This window comes from Nylanderia fulva, unplaced genomic scaffold (assembly GCF_048542155.1).
Source record: "Nylanderia fulva isolate GAGA-0341 unplaced genomic scaffold, ASM4854215v1 Scaffold30, whole genome shotgun sequence".
In the NCBI taxonomy this organism is placed as follows: Eukaryota; Metazoa; Arthropoda; class Insecta; order Hymenoptera; family Formicidae; genus Nylanderia; species Nylanderia fulva.
In genome coordinates this window covers 1,255,101-1,276,181 of record NW_028190369.1, presented here as the reverse complement: position 1 = coordinate 1,276,181, position 21,081 = coordinate 1,255,101, and the positions used below count along the sequence as shown (strand labels likewise).

At 29.6% G+C, this 21,081-nt stretch overlaps 3 protein-coding genes across 5 annotated transcripts in view; 2 read left to right on the top strand and 1 right to left on the bottom strand.

The window, feature by feature from the left end:
* The window catches only part of Noc2 (Nucleolar complex protein 2), a 46,092-nt gene extending 33,150 nt beyond the window's left edge, over positions 1 to 12,942 (top strand). For 2 of the 3 annotated variants that reach the window (XM_029302393.2, XM_085484640.1), the window contains exons 3-14: positions 5,670 to 5,752; positions 5,983 to 6,196; positions 6,267 to 6,499; positions 6,579 to 6,685; positions 6,810 to 6,922; positions 7,011 to 7,165; positions 7,261 to 7,485; positions 7,574 to 7,762; positions 7,834 to 7,953; positions 8,049 to 8,180; positions 8,275 to 8,490; positions 8,575 to 9,564. In XM_029302393.2, the coding sequence (XP_029158226.1) occupies positions 6,004 to 6,196; positions 6,267 to 6,499; positions 6,579 to 6,685; positions 6,810 to 6,922; positions 7,011 to 7,165; positions 7,261 to 7,485; positions 7,574 to 7,762; positions 7,834 to 7,953; positions 8,049 to 8,180; positions 8,275 to 8,490; positions 8,575 to 9,090 (2,199 nt within the window). In that variant the 5' untranslated portion in view covers positions 5,670 to 5,752; positions 5,983 to 6,003 and the 3' untranslated portion in view covers positions 9,091 to 9,564. Of the gene's footprint in view, positions 1 to 5,669; positions 5,753 to 5,982; positions 6,197 to 6,266; positions 6,500 to 6,578; positions 6,686 to 6,809; positions 6,923 to 7,010; positions 7,166 to 7,260; positions 7,486 to 7,573; positions 7,763 to 7,833; positions 7,954 to 8,048; positions 8,181 to 8,274; positions 8,491 to 8,574; positions 9,565 to 9,746; positions 10,245 to 12,876 lie in introns of those variants that run through there. The other variant, XR_014925117.1, reaches the window with a different exon arrangement.
* On the bottom strand, positions 1,570 to 4,001 carry LOC114930581 (uncharacterized). The gene is made up of 3 exons (XM_029302397.1): positions 3,833 to 4,001; positions 3,197 to 3,350; positions 1,570 to 1,812 (listed from the first exon to the last, which is right to left on the bottom strand). Exons 1-3 carry the CDS (start codon positions 3,939 to 3,941, stop codon positions 1,596 to 1,598), a joined length of 480 nt encoding a protein of 159 aa, XP_029158230.1. The 5' UTR covers positions 3,942 to 4,001; the 3' UTR covers positions 1,570 to 1,595.
* LOC114930577 (uncharacterized) lies at positions 12,594 to 19,704 on the top strand. The gene is made up of 11 exons (XM_029302392.2): positions 12,594 to 13,120; positions 13,760 to 13,847; positions 14,015 to 14,194; positions 14,619 to 14,659; positions 14,747 to 14,906; positions 15,159 to 15,277; positions 15,592 to 15,727; positions 16,719 to 17,283; positions 17,701 to 18,290; positions 18,793 to 19,001; positions 19,370 to 19,704. Exons 1-10 carry the CDS (start codon positions 12,833 to 12,835, stop codon positions 18,954 to 18,956), a joined length of 2,331 nt encoding a protein of 776 aa, XP_029158225.2. The 5' UTR covers positions 12,594 to 12,832; the 3' UTR covers positions 18,957 to 19,001; positions 19,370 to 19,704.
* Positions 19,705 to 21,081: the final 1,377 nt, after the last annotated feature.

Genomic DNA, 21,081 nt, shown 5'->3' with positions numbered 1-21,081 from the left:
GAGAAAAAAATTCTAAAATGTTTTAATTTTATATCATAATAATTGTATGTATATATATATATATATATATATATATATATATATATTGGGTTGTTCAAAAAGTCATTGCGTTTTTTTCCAATAGATAGCGCTGTCCACATTTATTTGTATCTGAGCGTGCCATGAATGTCAAATGTTTATGCACATTTTGTTGTTGACACTTAACCTAAAAACCAAAAAAAAAGTTGACGCAATTTAGTCGAGTTTTGTGCTTGCAATTGTAGTTTAAACATGGAGAATTTTGAAGAGCATATTCGCCATATTTTGCTTTATTACTTTAAAAAAAGGAAGAAAGCAACTGAAGCAAGGGAAGAGTTGCGTCAAGTTTACGGCAGAAATGTCATTGAAAAACGTCAGTGCCAGAACTGGTTCGCCCGATTCCGTGGTGGTGATTTTTCGGTTAAAGACGCTCATCGCTCCGGTAGGCCTTCCGAGATTGACGACGATAAAATCAAGGCATTGGTGCAAGCAAATAAGCATTCAACGGTTCGGGAGCTTGCTACCGCTCTAAAAGTGTCCATTGGAAGTGTTCATGGACATTTGAAATCGCTTGGTTTCGTGAAGAAGCTCGATATTTGGGTACCGCATGAGTTGAAAGAAATTCATCTGACAAAGCGTATGAACGTCTGCGATCAACTCACCAAACGCGAAGAAAACGATCCGTTCTTGAAGCGTATGATCACGGGCGACGAAAAATGGATTGTCTACAACAATGTGAGCCGAAAAAGGAGTTGGAGTAAGCGAGATGAAGCACCGGAAAGGCAAGCAAAGGCGGACATCCACCAAAAGAAGGTGATGCTGTTAATCTGGTGGGATTGGAAGGGACCAGTCTTCTATGAGCTGCTTCCACAGAATAAAACGATCAATTCCGATGTCTACTGTGAGCAGCTACAGAAATTAAGTGATGCCATCGCACAGAAACGTCCCGAGCTGATCAATCGTAAGGGTGTGGTGTTTCACCACGACGATGCGAGACCACACACAAGTTTGGTCACTCGGCAAAAATTATTGCAGCTTGGTTGGGATGTGTTGCCACATCCACCATATAGCCCAGACCTTGCGCCATCAGACTTCCATCTATTTCGCTCCTTGCAAAACTCCTTGAACGGTAAAACGTTTGCTTCTGAAGACCTCATCAAACAGCACCTTGACAAGTTTCTCGCAGAGAAAGATAGGAAGTTTTATGAACGCGGTATTATGAAATTGCCCGAGAGATGGCAAAAGGTCATTGAACAAAACGGCCAATATATTATTGATTAATGTTCATTACGTATATTAAATAAACGCACCTGAAAATTAAATGAAAAAAACGCAATAACTTTTTGAACAACCCAATATATATATATATATATTCTTATTGTAATTGCATTGTTTTCTATTTTTTAGTTCTTTATTTATTGTGTTAATTTCTATATATTATTTACTTTTTTATAACAATTTATTATTTAATTTTAGTACAGACAAAGCATAAAATTCACATTTTATTTGTCATTAATTATTTTCTTAATAATAATAATTTCTGTCACAAGCGATAAATTATGGAATATATAATAGATTTAGCTTTGTGCGAGAGTCTTCAAGACAGCGCGATAATCATCGCTGCAGCAACAGTTTGCAATTAATCGATGTTCCCTACAACTATTGGCGTGCAAAAATCGGCAATCCGCTAATTTACATTGATAAGGTAGATCGTGAGAATCGACACAACAGCAGGCATCATGTAATAATTTTTCGCCGCAGTAAGGATAAACCGAACTGTCGCACAGGGGACATCTGTAACGAAAATAGTATTCGTAATATATCATATATATATATATTGGCTTCATTATCTTTTTAATTTATACATATTTATTATTATATCAGAGAGTTTAATGATAAAATACTGATATGTTAATTATTTTATTATTGCATTTTCAACATTTATATAATTAAAATACTGTATACATATAGATAATGTATACAGAAAATGAGTCACTTAAAGTGTTACAAAACTTTTATATCTCGAAATATCAAATAAAATTTGTTTGACGTTGAGAGGGTTATCTGATCTTTATTTGACTTTAAAAATAACTCTTTTATGCCAATGATAATGTAAGAGCGGTTTAAAAATTCTATATTAACAATATTATGCAATATGTAATAAATGCAATATGTATGTCATATATGCAATATGTAATAAATTATATATAATAAATCAGTAAATTGATTAATACCATGAATTTACAACATTATTACAACATATACTGTATGCACATTATTAACAATTTTATTATTGAATAATCAACATTTATATAAAATACTAGATACATACAGAATGAGTTAATTAAAGTGTTTCAAACTTATATTTCGAAATATGAAATAAAATTTGTTTGGCGTTGAGAGAGTCATCTGATAGTGATCTTTATTTGATTTTAAAAGTGTTTCTGCCACTTAAAAACAATTATTTAAACTAAAATTTATGATTCATAAATTTTTCTTAAATTGAATTAAAGTATATAGGTATATACTAAACATTTTTATCGAGTTTTTGCTTTGATAACTTGAAAAAAAAACAATCTTTTGTATATAACATAAAAAATTGTTAGGGCCGGTGGTTCTAACTCTTGATAAGTTTTACCCGACAAGTAGCATATCTTTGTTTCTCTTTTTTAGAACTTATCTGAAAAGAAACGAAAATGTGCTACCTATCAGGTAGTAAAACTTACCGAGAAGTTAGAAAAATCGGCCCTTAATGATACATATTGGGATTCAGAAGTAGAATCCGTATTCTATGTATTCTATTTTAAATAGAGTAATTTTGAAAGTTTATATAAATTATTATTAGTATTGATTTACAATTTTTTCATTGTGCTGAACAATGTTGTCAATCTATAAAATTTCGGAATAATCTTCGTATTTTATTATTAATAGAAAAAACAGTATAAAATTGTAAAAAAAAAAAAATAAAAAAGTTATTGACGTTAAATATCTAACATTTAATAATATTTAGTATTGTATCAAATATTATTGATAAATCGATAATACAAAAGTATTGCAATAAAAAAAAAATATATATATATATATATATATATAAATTTATATAAAAATTTCCTGCATATATATATGTATATGAATAATATATTGTTAATCTATATGTAGAATTTTCAATTAAACTTACTTTTGCGGTCTGTATCCAGGTATAAATGGAAAAATAGGATAATTTCCTTGAAATTGTCGTACTTCGTTCTTTGGCAAAGGTGTTAATGGCGCATTCATTGTATTTGTATTTATTGCATCTAATGGATAATCAGTTGTCAATTTTTTGTGTTCCTCTGTGAAAGAGAAAGAGTTGTTTGCAAGAAAATTTTTATTGCAGTAACAATATTAAAAATTTTCGTTAAATATAATACTTTTTCAAAAATAAAAGTTTTTTTATAAATATAATGAGATTAACATTAAAGGAAAACAGTTTCCGATTTGTATATTATTTTAAAGTAAAATAATAATTTTTTTTTCAGAGTGACGTGAAAACTGTAAATATTTATTTTATAATACATTTTTGCATGCGTGCGCGGTATATCTGTATAGCTGAATTTTCAAAATCGTGCAACAAATATTTAATTATATTTTTATTTGCAGTTGAATTATAAAAATTATTTTTGACGTGTGTATAGTTGCAGCTTTTATATATATAAATGCAATTTAATTAACAAATTTTCTATATGATACACGAGATGTGATATACAAGAGAAAATATTGATTTATCTTAATACGTAGCAATAAATAATTATATCGACAATATAAATTGACTTACCTGATACACTGAATACACAGCAATCTAAAAGAACGCTAGCACTCAGCAGAATGATTAGAAGCGACATATTCCTGTCAAAACCGAATGAGATCGAACCTTCCGCGCGCATTTGCTTTTAACACGACTGAGATTTTTCAGAGAAATGAGATCGTTTACGGTTCCTGCTTCTTCGATTTCTTTCACAAGTCTACGCAACTTTTAACCACGGTCCTTGCCTTCCTTATAGAACGCGGTCGTCGTACCCGTTACTTCTAACTGGTTGGCGATCTTTCTCTCCTGATGTATCGACGAATATGTCAAAAAGAAAAGGATAAAAATGCGGATGTCTTAAATTTAAGTCTAAAATTTATAAAATAGATTCTTCACAAATAATTTAATAATTAATCATTGCAATCATAAGCATATATGCAATGAGAGGGAGAATATTTTAGAAGTAAAAAGAATTATAAAAAATATTTTTATGAAAATTGTTATACCAATTAACTACAAATTTGAATATTATTGCAATTATATATTTTTGAACATATGATACGTCAAGAATAATTAATTAATAAAAATAATTAATTTTTTAAATAAATATTTATATAAAGTCGATATTTTTTCTTTATCTCTTTTTTGTAATATTAATTTTTATTGTTATTTCATTAATATGTGTAAATATATATTTTAAATTTTATCAAATTAATTATGATAGGTATTACATTACACATGAATTAATTTGCTATCAAGTAGTATAATTTATATTAATTTAAGTTAAATGAAATTGAATCACATGCTTTAATTTGAGAAATATCAAAATAAAACAAATAATTTAAAGAGGATATATCCACAGAATTATTTTGCATATATATATTTAATTATTTTTATAGCTTCACAACAAGCAATAACGGTTTTTAATATTCTTATTATGAAAATTTTTAATAAATGGATAAAATAATTTTTCCTTTTGCAAGAAAAATATTGAATATATCAATAACGCAATAAAAAATATCAATAACGCAATGAAAGATATTATTCCATATCTATTCAATTCTAAATTATAATTTTTATGTATATACAATATATATATACAGTATCTCTATATTATAATTTTTTATGCACATAAATAAGTTAAATTAGAATTGAATAGATATGGAATAATATCTTTTATTGCATTATTATAATTATTATAATTAAAAAATTATATATTTAATGAAAAGTAAAAAATGAAAATTACATGCATAATAAAAATTTGACGAATTTAAATTAGATTTATAATAAAAATTCAGCGAATTAAATTTATGTATATTTAATAAAAATTCGGTACCCAGATAGCCACAGTAATTATTATGACATATCATTTTGATGGCAAATGATGCATTTTGACATCAAAATGATGTCATAATAATTACTGTGGCTATCTGTGTAATTAAAGTTATATACACATAATTGAAATTCGGCGAATTAAAATTATATGTATATATACACTCATTATATATAAATATATATTCTATATATTTAATATTAAAAAATATATAAAGTATATACTATATATAAGTATATATTATATATAAAATATATATATTTATTATATAAAGTATATAATATATATAAAGTATATATATTTTATATATCTAAAATACTTTTATTTTTATATTATTTATATAATAAATTATTATTTAGTTGTAAAGCAAAAATTTGTTGCTATATAATATATCAATATATATTTAATAAATTGTCTCATAGGCATAATTAATTATTAAATTTAATAATAACTGTTTTATATTTGATGGAAATTTATACAAATATATTCATATAAACTTGAAGTTTGCGCGTGCGCATTTTGTTCTGTGCGCAGGGGAGTTGTGGATGTGGATGAATGAGTCAGGTCAGTTGTGAAGCACGAGAGCACGTGGCAATTGAGTATACTTTTGTGTATTTGTAAGTATATTTAGTATACTTGATTTATTAATAGCTTTTCGAGAGATGAAGAATACAAATAAAGAATTTTTATTATATTTATAATATACATATATATAATTAGTTGATAGTTAAAATAAAAAGAAAGAATGAAAAGATTACATATATCCTAACCTCATGTGTTATTCATGTATAATTTAATTATATTTTATATTTACAATTCATAAATATGTTTTCTATATAATTTCTAGATTTTAAATAAATCTTAAAGAATGAAACCGAAGAAAGTAAGTCAAGGATCTCTCAAATCATCCAACAGAAAGAAATTAGCAATTACCAAGAAAGAAAAACATAAAAGAGATTTAAGCAAAATAACTACGGAAGAGTTTCTTGGCCAAAATTTTGAAGATACTGATACAGACAGTGATAATGAGAGAGATAATAATGAAAAAACTAAAAATATAGGTATGATTTATATAATATTTGGATTTCTCTTAGATTTTAAATTGTGGATCCTCATTAAACTTTTACGCAGGTGATAAAAATTATGAACAGGCTGACAATGAGAGCGATAGTGGTGAAAGTAACTTGGATCCTGTAGAACATAAAAAAGCATTGCTGAAATTGAAAGATACTGATCCTGAATTTTATAAATATTTGAAAGAGAATGACAAAAATCTTTTGGACTTTAACATAGATGATGAAGATGACGATAACTCTTCAATGAGTGATGATGATAATAGACACATGCCTGATGAAAACCTTGAGGTATATCTTTTTTTCTAGATATAACTTTAATTGGTATTTTTATATTTAACAATAATGTTGAATTATGTTGAATTATTAGATTGCTAGTGATGATAGTGATTTCCAACCAGAGGAAGTTGAAGGTGATTCTAAGAAGATCACTATACAATTACTAAAAACTTGGCAACAAGAAATACAAACAGACAAGTAAATTCTTATTCATTTTTTTATTGAGCTAACAATAAAGTGTAATTGCATTATTTTATTTTATAAAGTGTAAAGTTTTATATTTTCTATTATAAAGTGTAATTATATTATTTTTAATTTATAGATCAATAGTTAGTATTAAACGTGCTGTAGAAGCGTTCCATGCAGCTTTAAACAGTGTTGCAGTTTCATCTGATCCTGACACAAACATCCAATATAAAGTAGAAGGAAGTGCGAGTAAGTTTTAACTTACATATCGAGCCCATTATTGTTTCTTAAATATAATTCTAAGTGTAACTTGTTAACTACCAAAAATTATTTTTAGTATTTAATGGTGTGGTGCAACTATGTATACTTTACTTGCCTGATGCATTTAAGCGCTATTTAAAATTGGATCCAAAATCGCAAGAACCACATAAATCTAAAAGATTTAGAAAAATACGAGGAATTTTAAAATCGTACTTGTCAGATTTAATTGCAGTATGTATTATTAAATTTTTTATTTATTGTATAGGACAAATAAATAATAAATATGTTACATGTACATATATATATTAAAAACATTTTTTTCACAGTTATTGCGAAGTGTAACATCTTCCAGTATACTCGAAGTGCTTTTAAAGCACCTTCGTCAAATGTTACCTTACACACAATCATTCTCGTCCTTGACTAAACCATTGTTAAGGATTTTATTGAAGTTTTGGTCAACTGGAGAAGAAACTGTTCGTGTTGTAGCTTTTATAAATATTTTACGTATTGCAACCAGTCACAAAGAATCTACACTTGAGAAGCTGTTAAAGGTGAGATCAACATGTTATAAAAAAAGTTACAAAAAAGATGTAAAAAAATATTTATGTTCAAGGTATCATTAATATTTCTCTTTTTTAGACTATGTATATAAAATACGTTCAGAATGCAAAATTTGTATCACCCAATACATTACCAGGAATAAATTTTATGAGACAATCTTTGGTTGAAATATATCTACTAGATCATAATCTTTCATATAGCCATGCTTTTTTGTATATCAGACAATTAGCGATTCATTTAAGAAATGCAATAACGTTAAAGAAAAAGGTAATTATTAAAAGTGATAATTATATTTTTTAAATTTTACTATGAATATCTAAAATTTTATTTTTCTCTAGGAAAACTTTGAGGCTGTATATAATTGGCAGTATATTAATTCCTTACACTATTGGACAGAATTAATAACAAGATTGAAAAACAATTCAATATTACGATCTTTATTATATCCATTAGTCCAGGTATTTAAATGAATATTAAAATAAAGAAAAATAATATAATTAGTAAAATAGTATGATCATTTATCATATAAATACATTATATTATTTATTAACAGATTATTTGTGGAACAATAAAAGTTTGCCCAACTGTGCAATACTATCCATTACGATTCCATTGTTTAAATATGTTAATAACAATCTCCAAGGAGACAGGAACGTTTATACCTATCTTGCCGTTCGTTCTTGAGGTATTTATTATCAACTTAAATAATTATGATGACAAAATGTTGAAAGATTTTAATTTAAATTGTATTTTAATTATATTTAATTTTTTCTCTTTAGATTCTAGATTCTTATGATTTTAATAAAAAGCACAAGGCAGTTTCTATGAAACCTATACCACTTATTTGCGTACTGAGAATGTCAAAATCAGAACTGAAAGAGAATGGTTTCAAGGATAGTATTATCGAAAACATTTATCAACTTATATTGCAATATGCCGCAAATGAAAGCCATAAATTATATTTCCCTGATATGTTTATACCCTGTATAATACAAGTACGTAAAAACAATAAAAAAGTTTTAAGAATATAATTTTTATTATAGATATTCTAGAGAATTAATATATTCTTTGCTTTCTAGTTAAAGGCGTTTCTGAAGAAGTGCCATGTAGCAATTTATTCCAAGAAAATAAAACAGCTTTTATCTATGATCGAGGAAAATAGAAAGTACATTGAGAATGAGCGCGCTAAAGTAACGATTGATTTAAAAAATACGATGCAAATAACAAATTGGGAAAATAGGATAAAGACGGATGGCACAGCGATAGCTAAATTCTGTGCCTCTTGGATTAAGCTTCACGAATCACTACAACTTCAACTTCTCAACAAGACTGAAAAAGAATTTAATGTACCTGTTGTGAAAAAATCGGAAAAACGGAAACTTGATAAACAAAATGCTGAGGATAGCGAAGAAGAGAGTGAGCTCGAATTTTGGGTGAAAGGAACCAAAAGCGGAAGCGATAAAACGGAAACAGAAAAGCTACCTACTAAGACGAAAAAGCTTAAAAAGAAAAAAAAAGTAGTCAACAATATCAAAGATGATGATTTGCCAAAAGAAAATACAGATATTGTTCAAGATATCCATGATTGGGATTGAAAGTAAATGTAAGATTACTTCAAGTTAACAATTACATAAACAATACATATAATACATATTCATTTATATTCTTAAATGCATTACAATCAATTTCTTTTCTGTTTCTCTGTATTATATCTTATTTTTAATAATAATAATAATTATAATAGGAGTTTTGGAAATAATCGACCAAACTAGCAAGTAATAATCGTTTATTAAACACGACGTTTCGATCATATGGTTAAGAATCTGACGATCTTTTGTTGGGATATTTTGTTGTGGCTGTCTCACAATTTCAATTTAATTTTAATTTTGACTTGTATATTTCTCACTAAAAATTGATGATTATTGCTGTATGATGAGTTAATTATTACTAAATTTACTTTCTCACTTGCAAAGGACAACCATATGGTCGAAACGTCGTGAAATTTAATAAACGATTATTATTACTTGCTAGTTTGATCGATTATTTCCAAAACTCCTATTTAAATACTAGTGACCGTCATTAATAATTGGGAATTTAATCATTATAATTATAATAATTATGGAATAGTCTACGTATGTTTCTCTTTTTTCGAATTGTATTCTTAATATTCAGAGACGAATATTACAAAAAAAATATTTGAAAGCACAATGAATAATTTTATTCGAAATGTTTGTACACTTGAATATTTCAGTATTTCCAGAACACTTATATAGAGAAGCTAGGTTGTTAGAATGGATAGATTATTAGAGCGATCGTTTAATAAACGATGAACTCTCGAACAACTCGAACAATTTGTCGTTCGCTGGGTACGTTGCAACGGACAACCGTCGTTGGCTCGACTCGAGTCTTGAGGTGTCGCTTTCTGATGATCTATTTTTACCGAAAGGCGTCCCAAGCCAGTCGACGAGAAGACGCTGTATAGCTTAGGTTTGGGCGCTATTATAAAGCACCGTGTGCGCCGGCCGTGTGTTTGTAATTCGTCGCATGTAAGTGCAGACCCGGCCAACGGGCTCGACGGATCATTGCGGCGAAGAGAAGTTGCGAGGCGTACACACTCTTGATAGCAGCCAGCAGTGTAGAGCTGTAAAGAAGTACGCGTGAAATAGAGAAAGACACGAGAGCCTTCACCACGGAAGTGACATTTCTCTCGCCAACCGGTCGATCCGTTCCGGAAGATATCAATTATCACGTATGTAGGATTGTAGGCGAAGCGAGCGATAAATCGAATCGATACCGCGATGTATCGGACAATGATATTTTCTTTGGCAGAAATCTCTGCTGGAGACTGCAAGACATATAGAATTTGCAACGATTCTCGCGCTGCAGTTTGCTCGATATAAAAATAAATTTGTTTCCCTCCGGCTCTCTCGCTCTCTCTTTCTCGCTTTTCTTCTCTTTTTATATCAATGAATCGGTCCGTAACCGTTGGCTCTAGAGAGTCGCGGTGGCGGTGGCGATGAGATGATGACGACTCCTGGTCCACTGCCTGCTCTCGCGTTGAAACGGTCAGTGTGTGCCAGGGAGTATTTTGCAAGATGCGAGATTCGCTTCTCGTAACGAGGGAGCCCTCGTCGTGGATTTAGGCGGACCACCTTCGGCAAAGCGTTTAGGCCGAGGTGTCGCGCATTACGTAAAGCTAGAGGAAAAATAAATCGTGAGGAAAGGAGGAAAACAAAGTGTGGGCGAAGAAGGGACACGATTGACCCTCTCTCTTTCTGTGTGTGTGTGCGTACGTCGCGATGAGGAGATCGTCGTTTGATAAGTAAAATCTCTGTTTGCAATGTTTCTGAAGAAAAAATGAGATCGTGAGAGAGGGAGAAAGTGCAAACTCTTATCGAGTCATGTGCGGTTTTTTCATCTTTTGTTTTTACTAATCTCCTTATCGTTTGTGTGCGAGAGAGAATTTTTTTTTGCGAGAGCGTGTAAAATAAATGTCAATCGTGTTTACTAATATGCCTACTATTTCATAATTGATAAATGATGAATTGAATGTAACATCATATAATCATACGATAATACTTTATCCAAAAGGTTTAATCATAGTTGCGGAAAATATGAGAGAAATTAAAGAGCACTTCCGAATTTTTAAAGGATATATGCATAGAAAAGATTTATTTTGGAAAATTATGGAGAATAAATTATTTTCATTTTTTTCTTCAGTAAAATTATAAAAACAAAGAAATTCTATTTTTTTCTTGATCTGTTAAAACTTTATCAAAATTTCAGTCTGCCAAAAAGCTTATAGTACCGCGAACAGCTTGACCGACTTTGAAACTCTCAAACATCCACCAAACAATCTATTTAAAGCAAAGTATCGATTCCATTGCGTGGCTAGAATTGAACCGCGTCATATTACTTTTCCTAATACGAATTAACACAATTGAAAGAGAAAGCAAACAAATATGTGAAGCATACTTACATATTAGTATAAAAAATTCAGAATCAAATATTAATAATTATAAATCAATATTAATATTAACTCGTATATATTATTCGCATTTAACTTAAATATTGGATATATTAAATTAATTTAACATATTTACAAAACTAAACAAAGCATTTCGTTGTATACGAGGAAGTAATTTATTATTAAATGCAATTATTACATAGACGACGTCTATGTAATTGCAATCTCGGATCGAGACGTCAACTTTATCGTACATAGCATTACATTATTATTTTTTCTGCGCAACGCATCTCGAATAAATACGGTTCCCGATCGCGCTTCCGTCGTGAGGATAACAGAACTCGAACTGTTATTGCGTATTACGTTACAACAGATAAATTTAGCGTTTCTTTTACACAGAGCTCGTTGTAGCACTGCCAATACTGCGACGCGGAATTAATTGGCTGCTTGGAAGGCAACCAATTTTCTCGTCGTCAAAAAAGCTCTGGCAGATTTCACAGTACGTCGGCCGAGGTAGAATTTCGTGTTTTTCTTTCGCACATCTTGTACAATCAATCAGTGATCTGGATAAAAGTGAAAATCTCGAGTAAATCGGTTGTAAACTTCAACCGAGTTTTCGCTTTTAACTGCTGGATTTAAATTTCCATCGCTCGCTCACGTTAAAATAATAAACAAATTTTATGAGGGATTAGACGCATCATTGAACTAAAAAATCCTACCGATCACTTTTACACAAAATAAACAATATTCTTTAAATTAATTAGTAATATCAAGCAATAATTTTTTAATTAATACTGAAAATTTACTCTTTACAAAAAATATGAAAATATAATGTGTTTTTAATCATTTTTTATTTTTATTTACGAAACAGCTCTATGCATTTTTATAAACGTTACACTTGTATTTCTTCACATTGGTTGCCAATATTATTGGCAATAATTGTTGAACTAATGTTAATGTCGCTCATGATGAAATAATTAATCCAGAGAATTTGTCCATAAATTTTAATAATTTGGATGAACATTTTATATTCACCAAAAATTAATATATTAAATGAGAAATCTTTAAATCATTTACAATTTTTCCTTTCAATAAAGACTAAAAAAATATTCTCTAGATATTTTTTCAATCTCTATATTTAAATAAAATTAAAAAGAAAAATTGAAAATTGATTAAAATTAAAGATCTCTCATGTAATGTAATTAAAATAGAGGTTTAATTAATTCAGAACAGGAGTTATGTTTCTATTTTTTTATCTAAAGTAATAATTTCCGAGAAATACTGCTACTTTTTACAGTAGCTACAAAACTTTCTGTATTTAATTCTCTACGTTTATGCGATCATCGCGAAATCTCGTAGAGTTTGCGTAAATGGAGGATTCGTATCGTGTTGCGAACGTTTCGAATGTCCGCAGACAGGCTAACGCCAAGCTCAACATTCTGAGCAACACGTCGTACGGGTGCACCAAGAATGCCGAGTACAAGTCTAGCGTGAGGTACAGCGAAGCTTCCGTACAGGAGAAGAATTGTTTGCAACGTAGCGTATCCGCGGACAATGTTATAATTCGTTCGCGCGGTTACAAGCCATCCGACAGACACGATCCAGTCAAAAGGAACTTCCTCGAGAATCTCACTTCAAAAATATTGCACTTCGGCATGGTGAGTTGAACGGTGTTAACATGTCGAGCCTTTGAAGCTTTGTATAATAAGAAGAAGCATATTCAATTCTCAGTGTGCCTTAAAATTTTATTTTACATCACTTTTTCATATATAAGCAAATCATCGCTCTTTTATTTGTGTGAATTTTGAATGGTGAGTTGAACGGTGTTAACATGTCGAGCCTTTGAAGCTTTGTATAATAAGAAGAAGCATATTCAATTCTCAGTGTGCCTTAAAATTTTATTTTACATCACTTTTATATATATAAGCAAATCATCGCTCTTTTATTTGTGTGAATTTTGAATCGATATTTGTTTAATCAAACGTGATTAAATATTTATACTTATTCTGTATAACTTTTAACATTGAACAATTTCGGATAAACCTTAAACTTTCGTTTAGTTAAATTTCATATAAAATTTAGATTTTGGAATAATTTTTATTTTTATTAAAATGTTCTTTATTGCTAATTAAATATAACTTTTTAAAATGTTGATTTCTCGGGAATTTGACTAAAAGATAATTGAATGGAGATTGGTAAGAAAATTCAGAGATAAAGGAAATATAATAATATAATTTTAAAATATTTTACATAATGTTACTGATTCTATTTGAACGATGGTTATTTCTTAACTGCAGGAAGGGGGCGAGACTATCCCGAAACTTAACTTGCAAAAGTTACTTACTCCGGCATCGGACTCTAATGAGATACTGCAATCAAAAAACAGTAGGTTCTCTTATAATTAATATATAAAAAAAATATATTTTAAAAGAAATTTTCTTGAAATGACAAACGTGTCAGTCGATTCATATGCTAGAATACGATTTATGAAGCTTTCAGAAGAAAAGGATACATTCGAGATTTTAAGGACAACGTGAAAAATTAATTTTCAGAGAAAATGTTTGCGTCCTCGTACTTTTACGCACCGACACATCCTACAGTCGAGGATCAGGTTGAACTTGCACGTCGGATTTCGCATTCGCTTAGCGACGTGAAAAACGTCAAGAGTAAAGGGCAGTCGATGTACGTGAATAGAAAAAAGCGATCTGTTAAATGGATCCACGACGGAAATGGTATGCAACGTAAAATTTGTTTTAAATAATTCATTTCTACAATAAAAGCATGCTTATCGTATTTTCGTCATATGTTTATATTCGTGTTATGTGAAATTATCAGACTGCATTGTTTTAAGAAAAATTAGCTATTATAATTAAGATAATTTAATTATCATGATCAATTAATCTCATGAATTTTAACATTAATGAATAAATTAAGTAGTCTATATTCATTTTTAATATATGCATATATATCTTTTTAGATATTAAATTATATTTTTATTTCATTTTTATTTTATTATTGATATTAGTCTATCTAAATTAAATTTTATTTTATAAAATCATAAATAAAAAGAATTTAAAAGTATCGTTGAATGTCACCTTTTCATTTCTTTCTTCATTTGTACAATATAATACAGTGATAATAGATAGCATTTCGCAGGTGTCGAGGACGAAGAGGAATCGATCACAACTATTCATAAGGTAAAGAGTGTGCAATTGTATATCTTTGAAACTTTCGATATAATTATAGCTTATGCGTTGAAATAAAATTTCTCTTATTGTCGATAGGACAAACTACCCCTTAAATGTGTGATGAATCCATGCGGAAAAGTGTTGGACATTCAGGGTATTCAGGCCTTAGGCGAAGAGGTCAATATCGCGCCGGTACCAAAAAATCCTGAGAAACTTTTCGACATTGTTCGCGATTTGAATAATCAAAGAGGACGTGGTAAGTGCTGTGTGTAGTTTAAATGAGTATAGAAGTTACGATAAAATTAATAATAAAATTATTATGTCATATAAAATTACACATTATATATATATAAATATAATTTTTTATTTAAGTTTCTATTTAATTTAAATATTTATGATATAACAATATGATATAAAATGAAATTTTGTTGAGAGTTGTAACATTTCCAACTCCAAATGATATACGCATTATATATTGTGTACATAACGTTGGCAAAACAATTCGTAGGTGCTGAAATATTTGCGAAACGCAGAAAAAGATCAGAAAAGTGGGTAGTGGACCAAGAACAACCACAGACACCCAATACTCCTGCCACACCAAAAACGCCAACGTATCCGGAAAAAGCGGTACTAAGTCTTTCTCGCATAAAATTATCACTGCATGCTAACTTTAATTCTTTATGTACATCCATAAAATAATAATTTTTTGTTATTATATCATCAATCAAACTTATTTTTCCCACTGAAAAAAAGTTTAAATTAAATAAATAAAATACTCTTACTCTTGAATTCCCAAAATTGTTCTGAAAAATTCAATTAAATTTTACTATAATTATAGGATAAGAGTTATAATGTCTTTTGTAAAAGTTGTAATTTCAGAAAATTAATAATATGACATTTTACGTTCATTATAAAAAAATATTTGCATTGTATGGTTTCAGGAAATTAACGGTAATGCGAAAGTCGCAACGTTGTCATCGTTGACACCTTATACGCCGATCTCAAGCACTGATAAACAATTTTATAATCCCTTTACAGTGGACATTTCCGTCGAGAGTGCGAATATGCCAATAACAGGTGCGTATCATGTAAATGAGATTGACAGAATAATGACACCGAAAATGCAAGGTGACCTCTCGTTTAGCAGATTTAATCACGCTAGAAATTTTCAGTTATCCTGACATAGGATATTTCTGTTTTAAAAAATATTTTTAATATAAAATACCGCTAATATTCACAAATAATAATAATAATAACAATATTAATTATAATATAACTTATAATAATAATTATACAATTTTATATTGATTAAATATGAAAATTTTTAGAAGAGACTCGTCCTCTTTTTTGTACTAGACGTACACGTTAATATAGGGAAGTGTTCTAGAATGTTGATGGTACTTGACACGTCTCCGAAATAGAGATCAATGTTGGAACGGTCAGTTGAAGCTCGAGTTGAACGATCTTTGATGCTCTAATTGGCAAGCGTTATCGATGTTATTTAATCGACGTGAAACGCGCGCGCCTGACATGTTAACGGCATATCTAAAACAAACAATAAACTCTATCTGCCAATTATTTTTTTTTCAAACTTGACTGATCGATTAAAGATTAAATAAGCATTTTAAAGTAAATGTTAAATCTCGCGATAAAATAATACATTAAAGTGTTCATGTTGCCAAGCAAACAAAAATTAAAAAGATATATTTAAGTTTTCTGATACATATAAAATAACTCTAGAATATTTATATTAAAAAGGATATATATTACTTTGAAGAAAAAAACAAATATAAATCTGAAAGTTTGCCTTTAAAGAAAATATTATAGAATATAAGACCGAGTAAAAAATCTAAAAATGAGCTAAAATTTAATTATAAAAATAAAAAACATCTTTTTTTATTTTTATATAAACACTAATTATGTATGTATATTTTTTGTGTGTGATCTTTTCAAGTACGCTTTTTTTTTAATTTTGGCAAAAGATGCTGCTTATATATACAAGATTTGACAGCAAGGCTTTTTATAACTGCTACGTTTTGTTGCTTCAATTTCAATTTGCGAGTTGCAGACAGGCATCGATCTTGCTGCAATACTAATCGATGCGGTCACTCGAGCGAGGTGAAAAAGATTTATCTGCGAGAAATTGCGGTCGGCACAGACTCCGATTTTCCTCTGGACCAATCTCGATCATCCATCGTCGAGAAATCTAATCGTATCGCTTACGAATCCATTAACGATCGGCGCGCTAACATCGCCAATTATCGCGCTGTCGCCAATAACAATAACAGATACATTAACAATCATTATCCGTCACCGAGGAAATCCAACTTTTGCAACGCGCAGAGCTATGATAATCAAGACGCGGGAATTCAGCAACGTTTCGACAATAAGATCGGAAATAAGCAACAGGGCCAGATGCAGAATGATAACGAAGAAAAGGAGTACACTCCTGTACCAGTGAAGCAACTGATACAAGAATTCGAGAAGACCTGCAGACCAATTCTGCAGTATAAGCAGATCAGTCCGAAGATCATTCCAATCGTACAACAGTGTCCCTTGGATAACGACATAGCGCGTTTCTTCGAGACGAGAAATCCTGCCAAGTATGATAACGGAGAGGAGGAATACGCACGGTGAGAATTTGAATGATTCTCGGAGTAAATTAAATGATAATTTAATAAGTTGTATAATTTTCATTTTTTTTATCGCGAGATACATAGCATTGATTCGTCTTTTCGCAACAAAATTATTTAAATGTCTCGCTCATAATTATTTTGGAAACATCATAGAAACTTAATTTGTTCTATATTGTATAATATTTTTCATTTTTTATTTAGTAATATTTTTCTAATAAATAGTTTAATCGCAAATGTAATAGACATAATTCACATAATGTTGCGTGCATTTAAATGAAGTTTAAGGTGTCTTTCGCTTAATTCTGCAGTTGTAAAATACATATAGATAATCTGTCCATCTCGGGACAGAAGAGATTAAAGAATCAGCTGCGAAATCTCTCGAATCGAGAAACTATTTCACAATAAATCACACAGCGCACGCGAAAACTACGAAGGATCCACCCAACTGCAGTCCCGATATAACAGCCGATTATACGACACACGTGGAAACTACGAAAGGAAGCTGCAGCCCCAATGCAACGGACAATTTTACAATACACGGGAGAAATACGAGGGATCATCGGCGAAGCTGCAGGCCCGATGCAACGGCTACGTTTCCACCGACGAGAGCGAATACACGACGGACGACACCGGTGATTCCGAGGAAGAAATTGACGGGTATCCGAACGTGGCCGGGTCTATAGATTGCGGCAATTCCGCTCTGTTAAATCGCTGCAACAGCAGCGAGTACTCGTTCGCGTTCGAGGACGAATATTCGGATACTCGGCGTCATTCGATCGCCTCGCAGGAATTGGAAGGGCTCTATGCGAACGGCATCGATTCGAGATTCGTTAACACCGAGACTGAGATGCCGGCCGAAGCGAAGTCGCTGATGCTCTCGATGGTCGCTTCGCAGGAAGATATACTCGAGACCAAGAAGCACCTGCGTAGCACGCCAGTTTTGGATAATCTCTTAGGCACCGCTACGCCAGAGTGCAAACTCAGTGACGTTAACCCGGAATTAGGCAAGTTAACACGCATGCGCTTTTGTAATCCTCCTTTTGTAATCCTCATCGCTAAAGAAATATGCAAAACAATCTTTAACATCCTTTTAGATAGTACTTCAAAATGTATTTTAATTAAGACTAAGTCATATTGCGATACTATGTGAAGAAGTACGAAATCTTTCTTGTGTATTAAAAAGATACACAAAATTGTCTCAAAATACAAGGACACGAAAAGAATTTTTTTAATATAATTTTTTGCATAAGGTTTGATTTATATACGACGCCCTTTAATAAAATTTTTTCTTGCAGTTCAAGAAGCGAAATCGATATAATTTTAGCTAGATATATGAATATTTATTTTTTATAATGAAAATACGAGGAGTGATATAAAATACTCTTCCGTCCTCGTATCGAAAGTTATAATTTTTGAAGTTATATCGATTTCAATTATAACTCAATGAATTCTTTAAGATATTTATATTTCTAGAAATTTATATCTGACGTTTCTTTCAATTTTCAGGAAACAAGTTGTACGAGAATAATAATTACACTGGACCGAAATTGGCCAGCCTCCATAATTTGACTAATTATAATACGGCACCGCGTGGATGGAATCAATCACTTACATTCTATCGACCTATTAAATTCGAGAAACCACAGGAGATTATGTACTCTGATTTTTAGGAGTATCATTTTAAATCTTATTATTAGAATCCTTTTACACAAGCAGTACGTATCGCGAAATTATCATGACTTAATTTCTTTATATATGTGTTATCAGATTTTATCTATATCTGCATTATATATAAATAATCTATATGTGTGTATTATGCAATAATGAATTAATTTATAAAATATAAAAAAAAGATATTTATATAATGCGGACATACAATATAAAACACTTTATCTCTTTAAACATAATTATTACAAATTATTCACATAGATTTTTTCACACTCTAGTATCATTTCTACTGAATATTTTGATTTTATTATTAATTAAATAACAGTTGAAGCAAGCAAAATTTTTAATAAATCTTTTGGATTTTTAAATATAAAATTTTATTAAATTAAACAATATTAAACCATTTTTTTTCTAGGAATTGAAAAATCAATCGCAAGTCTAATTCTTCCAAGGCATCAAAAATTATCGGAATGTGTTTTTGCACTGTGGAATTCATTCACCATCAGCGCCATAACTTAAATCTGCTCCGATCACTCAAATAATACTTCATAAATATAGCGACATTACTGATTACGTGATTAACGGCGCTGACATACTCACGATATGTTTGGAATTTCGTTTTGTTTGATATACCTCTACCTCTTCTACCCCCTATTAAGATATTTAGCGTTGTTCATGTTTTGACAGTGTTACATTTTATTGCATTTTACTTTATTATATTATGCAAATAAATATATGTTGTTTTCCTAATTTTCGCTGTGATTAGTCGATAACCTTTATCCATATCTCTTATCTCTGTATATCTCCTAATCTTATTGTTAGATGTAGAAGATCCGATCTTGATAGTAACGGCAACAAGTGCTTTGAAATTAATTATAGATAATAATTAAATTTACATATCAAAAATAAAATTTTCAATTTCCGGTAGATACATCTTGATAGTGACGACAACAAACGCGCTCTGAAATGAATTACAGATAAGAATTAAATATACATATCAAAAGTTACATTTTTAATCTGTTTATTATTATATTGCTACTCATAAAAATATTTATTATTTGCATAAAATTTCTTATTAATAAGCAATCATTAATATGATTATTTAAAATTTTTTTTGAATACTAAAACTTTATCATTCGCGCTTCTGATACGTATTTACGAGATGTATATACTATATCAATGTGTATTTATCGATATAAATATTATTTACAGAATTATTGTGTCTATGTGGTGTACTTTGTTTCCCGCAAAAAGAAAAAATAGCACGTTTCTACGTAACAATTTTAAAACAAGTCAAGATTAGATCATTGAAAACGATAACATCTGACAATAATACGTCAACAATCCTATCTATAGATAATTATATTCTCAAACATAAATAAGATATCAATAAAATATTAATTTTTGATAAATTTTTTTCATTAAAAACAGTTTTTTAATTAAGATCAGCTTTTTCATTATTTAAAAAAATGTGGAAAAAATTTCTGAACATTCTTATATTTTATATTATAAATTAATCTGCTATAAAATTTTGCTTTTTCAGTTTTGTTAAAAAATAAATGATGCAAATAAAAACAATAAAAAGAAATTTATAAAATTGTTCTTTGATATATAAAATCTATAAAATAAGAAAACAAGAGAAGATTTAAATTAATAAAAATCAAGTCACACAGATATATATATATGGATAAGTTTTATATAAATATATACGTATATATAATCGCCAATTTTAATTTATTTTGGATATTTTTTAGCGACAAATTATTAGCGAGACATATATATATATTGAGAGGAACATCATTCATATTTGTATATTCGTATTCCTAAAAAACATCTTATCTTTGTTTAGATATCTTTATTTAAGATGTCTTTTAATCTTTTTTATACTGTTTAGTTATATATATATGATTTGTGCAAATTCTATCATTAATTACAACATAAATGCTACAGAAAGAATTTTGTACATGACATAAATACATTGTTTTGAATAAAAAAGGAATCATTTTTGTGCTTCGAAAGGAATAATATATTTCAATGAAGATCATCGAATCGATGCTTACGCCTTTGTATTCATGCCCATCATGATTCTGTATCAGTCTGCTTTTATTCGTCGTGCTGGACACGCTA

Coding starts and splice junctions, on each gene's coding strand:
- LOC114930581 (XM_029302397.1), bottom strand. CDS start 3,941: ATGCGCGCGGAAGGTTCGATCTCATTCGGTTTTGACAGGAATATGTCG. Junction 3,351..3,832: donor CTGTGTATTCAGTGTATCAG/GTAAGTCAATTT, acceptor TCTCTTTCACAG/AGGAACACAAAAAATTGACA. Junction 1,813..3,196: donor CCTGGATACAGACCGCAAAA/GTAAGTTTAATT, acceptor TTTTCGTTACAG/ATGTCCCCTGTGCGACAGTT.
- LOC114930577 (XM_029302392.2), top strand. CDS start 12,833: ATGGAGGATTCGTATCGTGTTGCGAACGTTTCGAATGTCCGCAGACAG. Junction 13,848..14,014: donor GATACTGCAATCAAAAAACA/GTAGGTTCTCTT, acceptor ATTAATTTTCAG/AGAAAATGTTTGCGTCCTCG. Junction 17,284..17,700: donor GGAGAGGAGGAATACGCACG/GTGAGAATTTGA, acceptor TAAATCACACAG/CGCACGCGAAAACTACGAAG.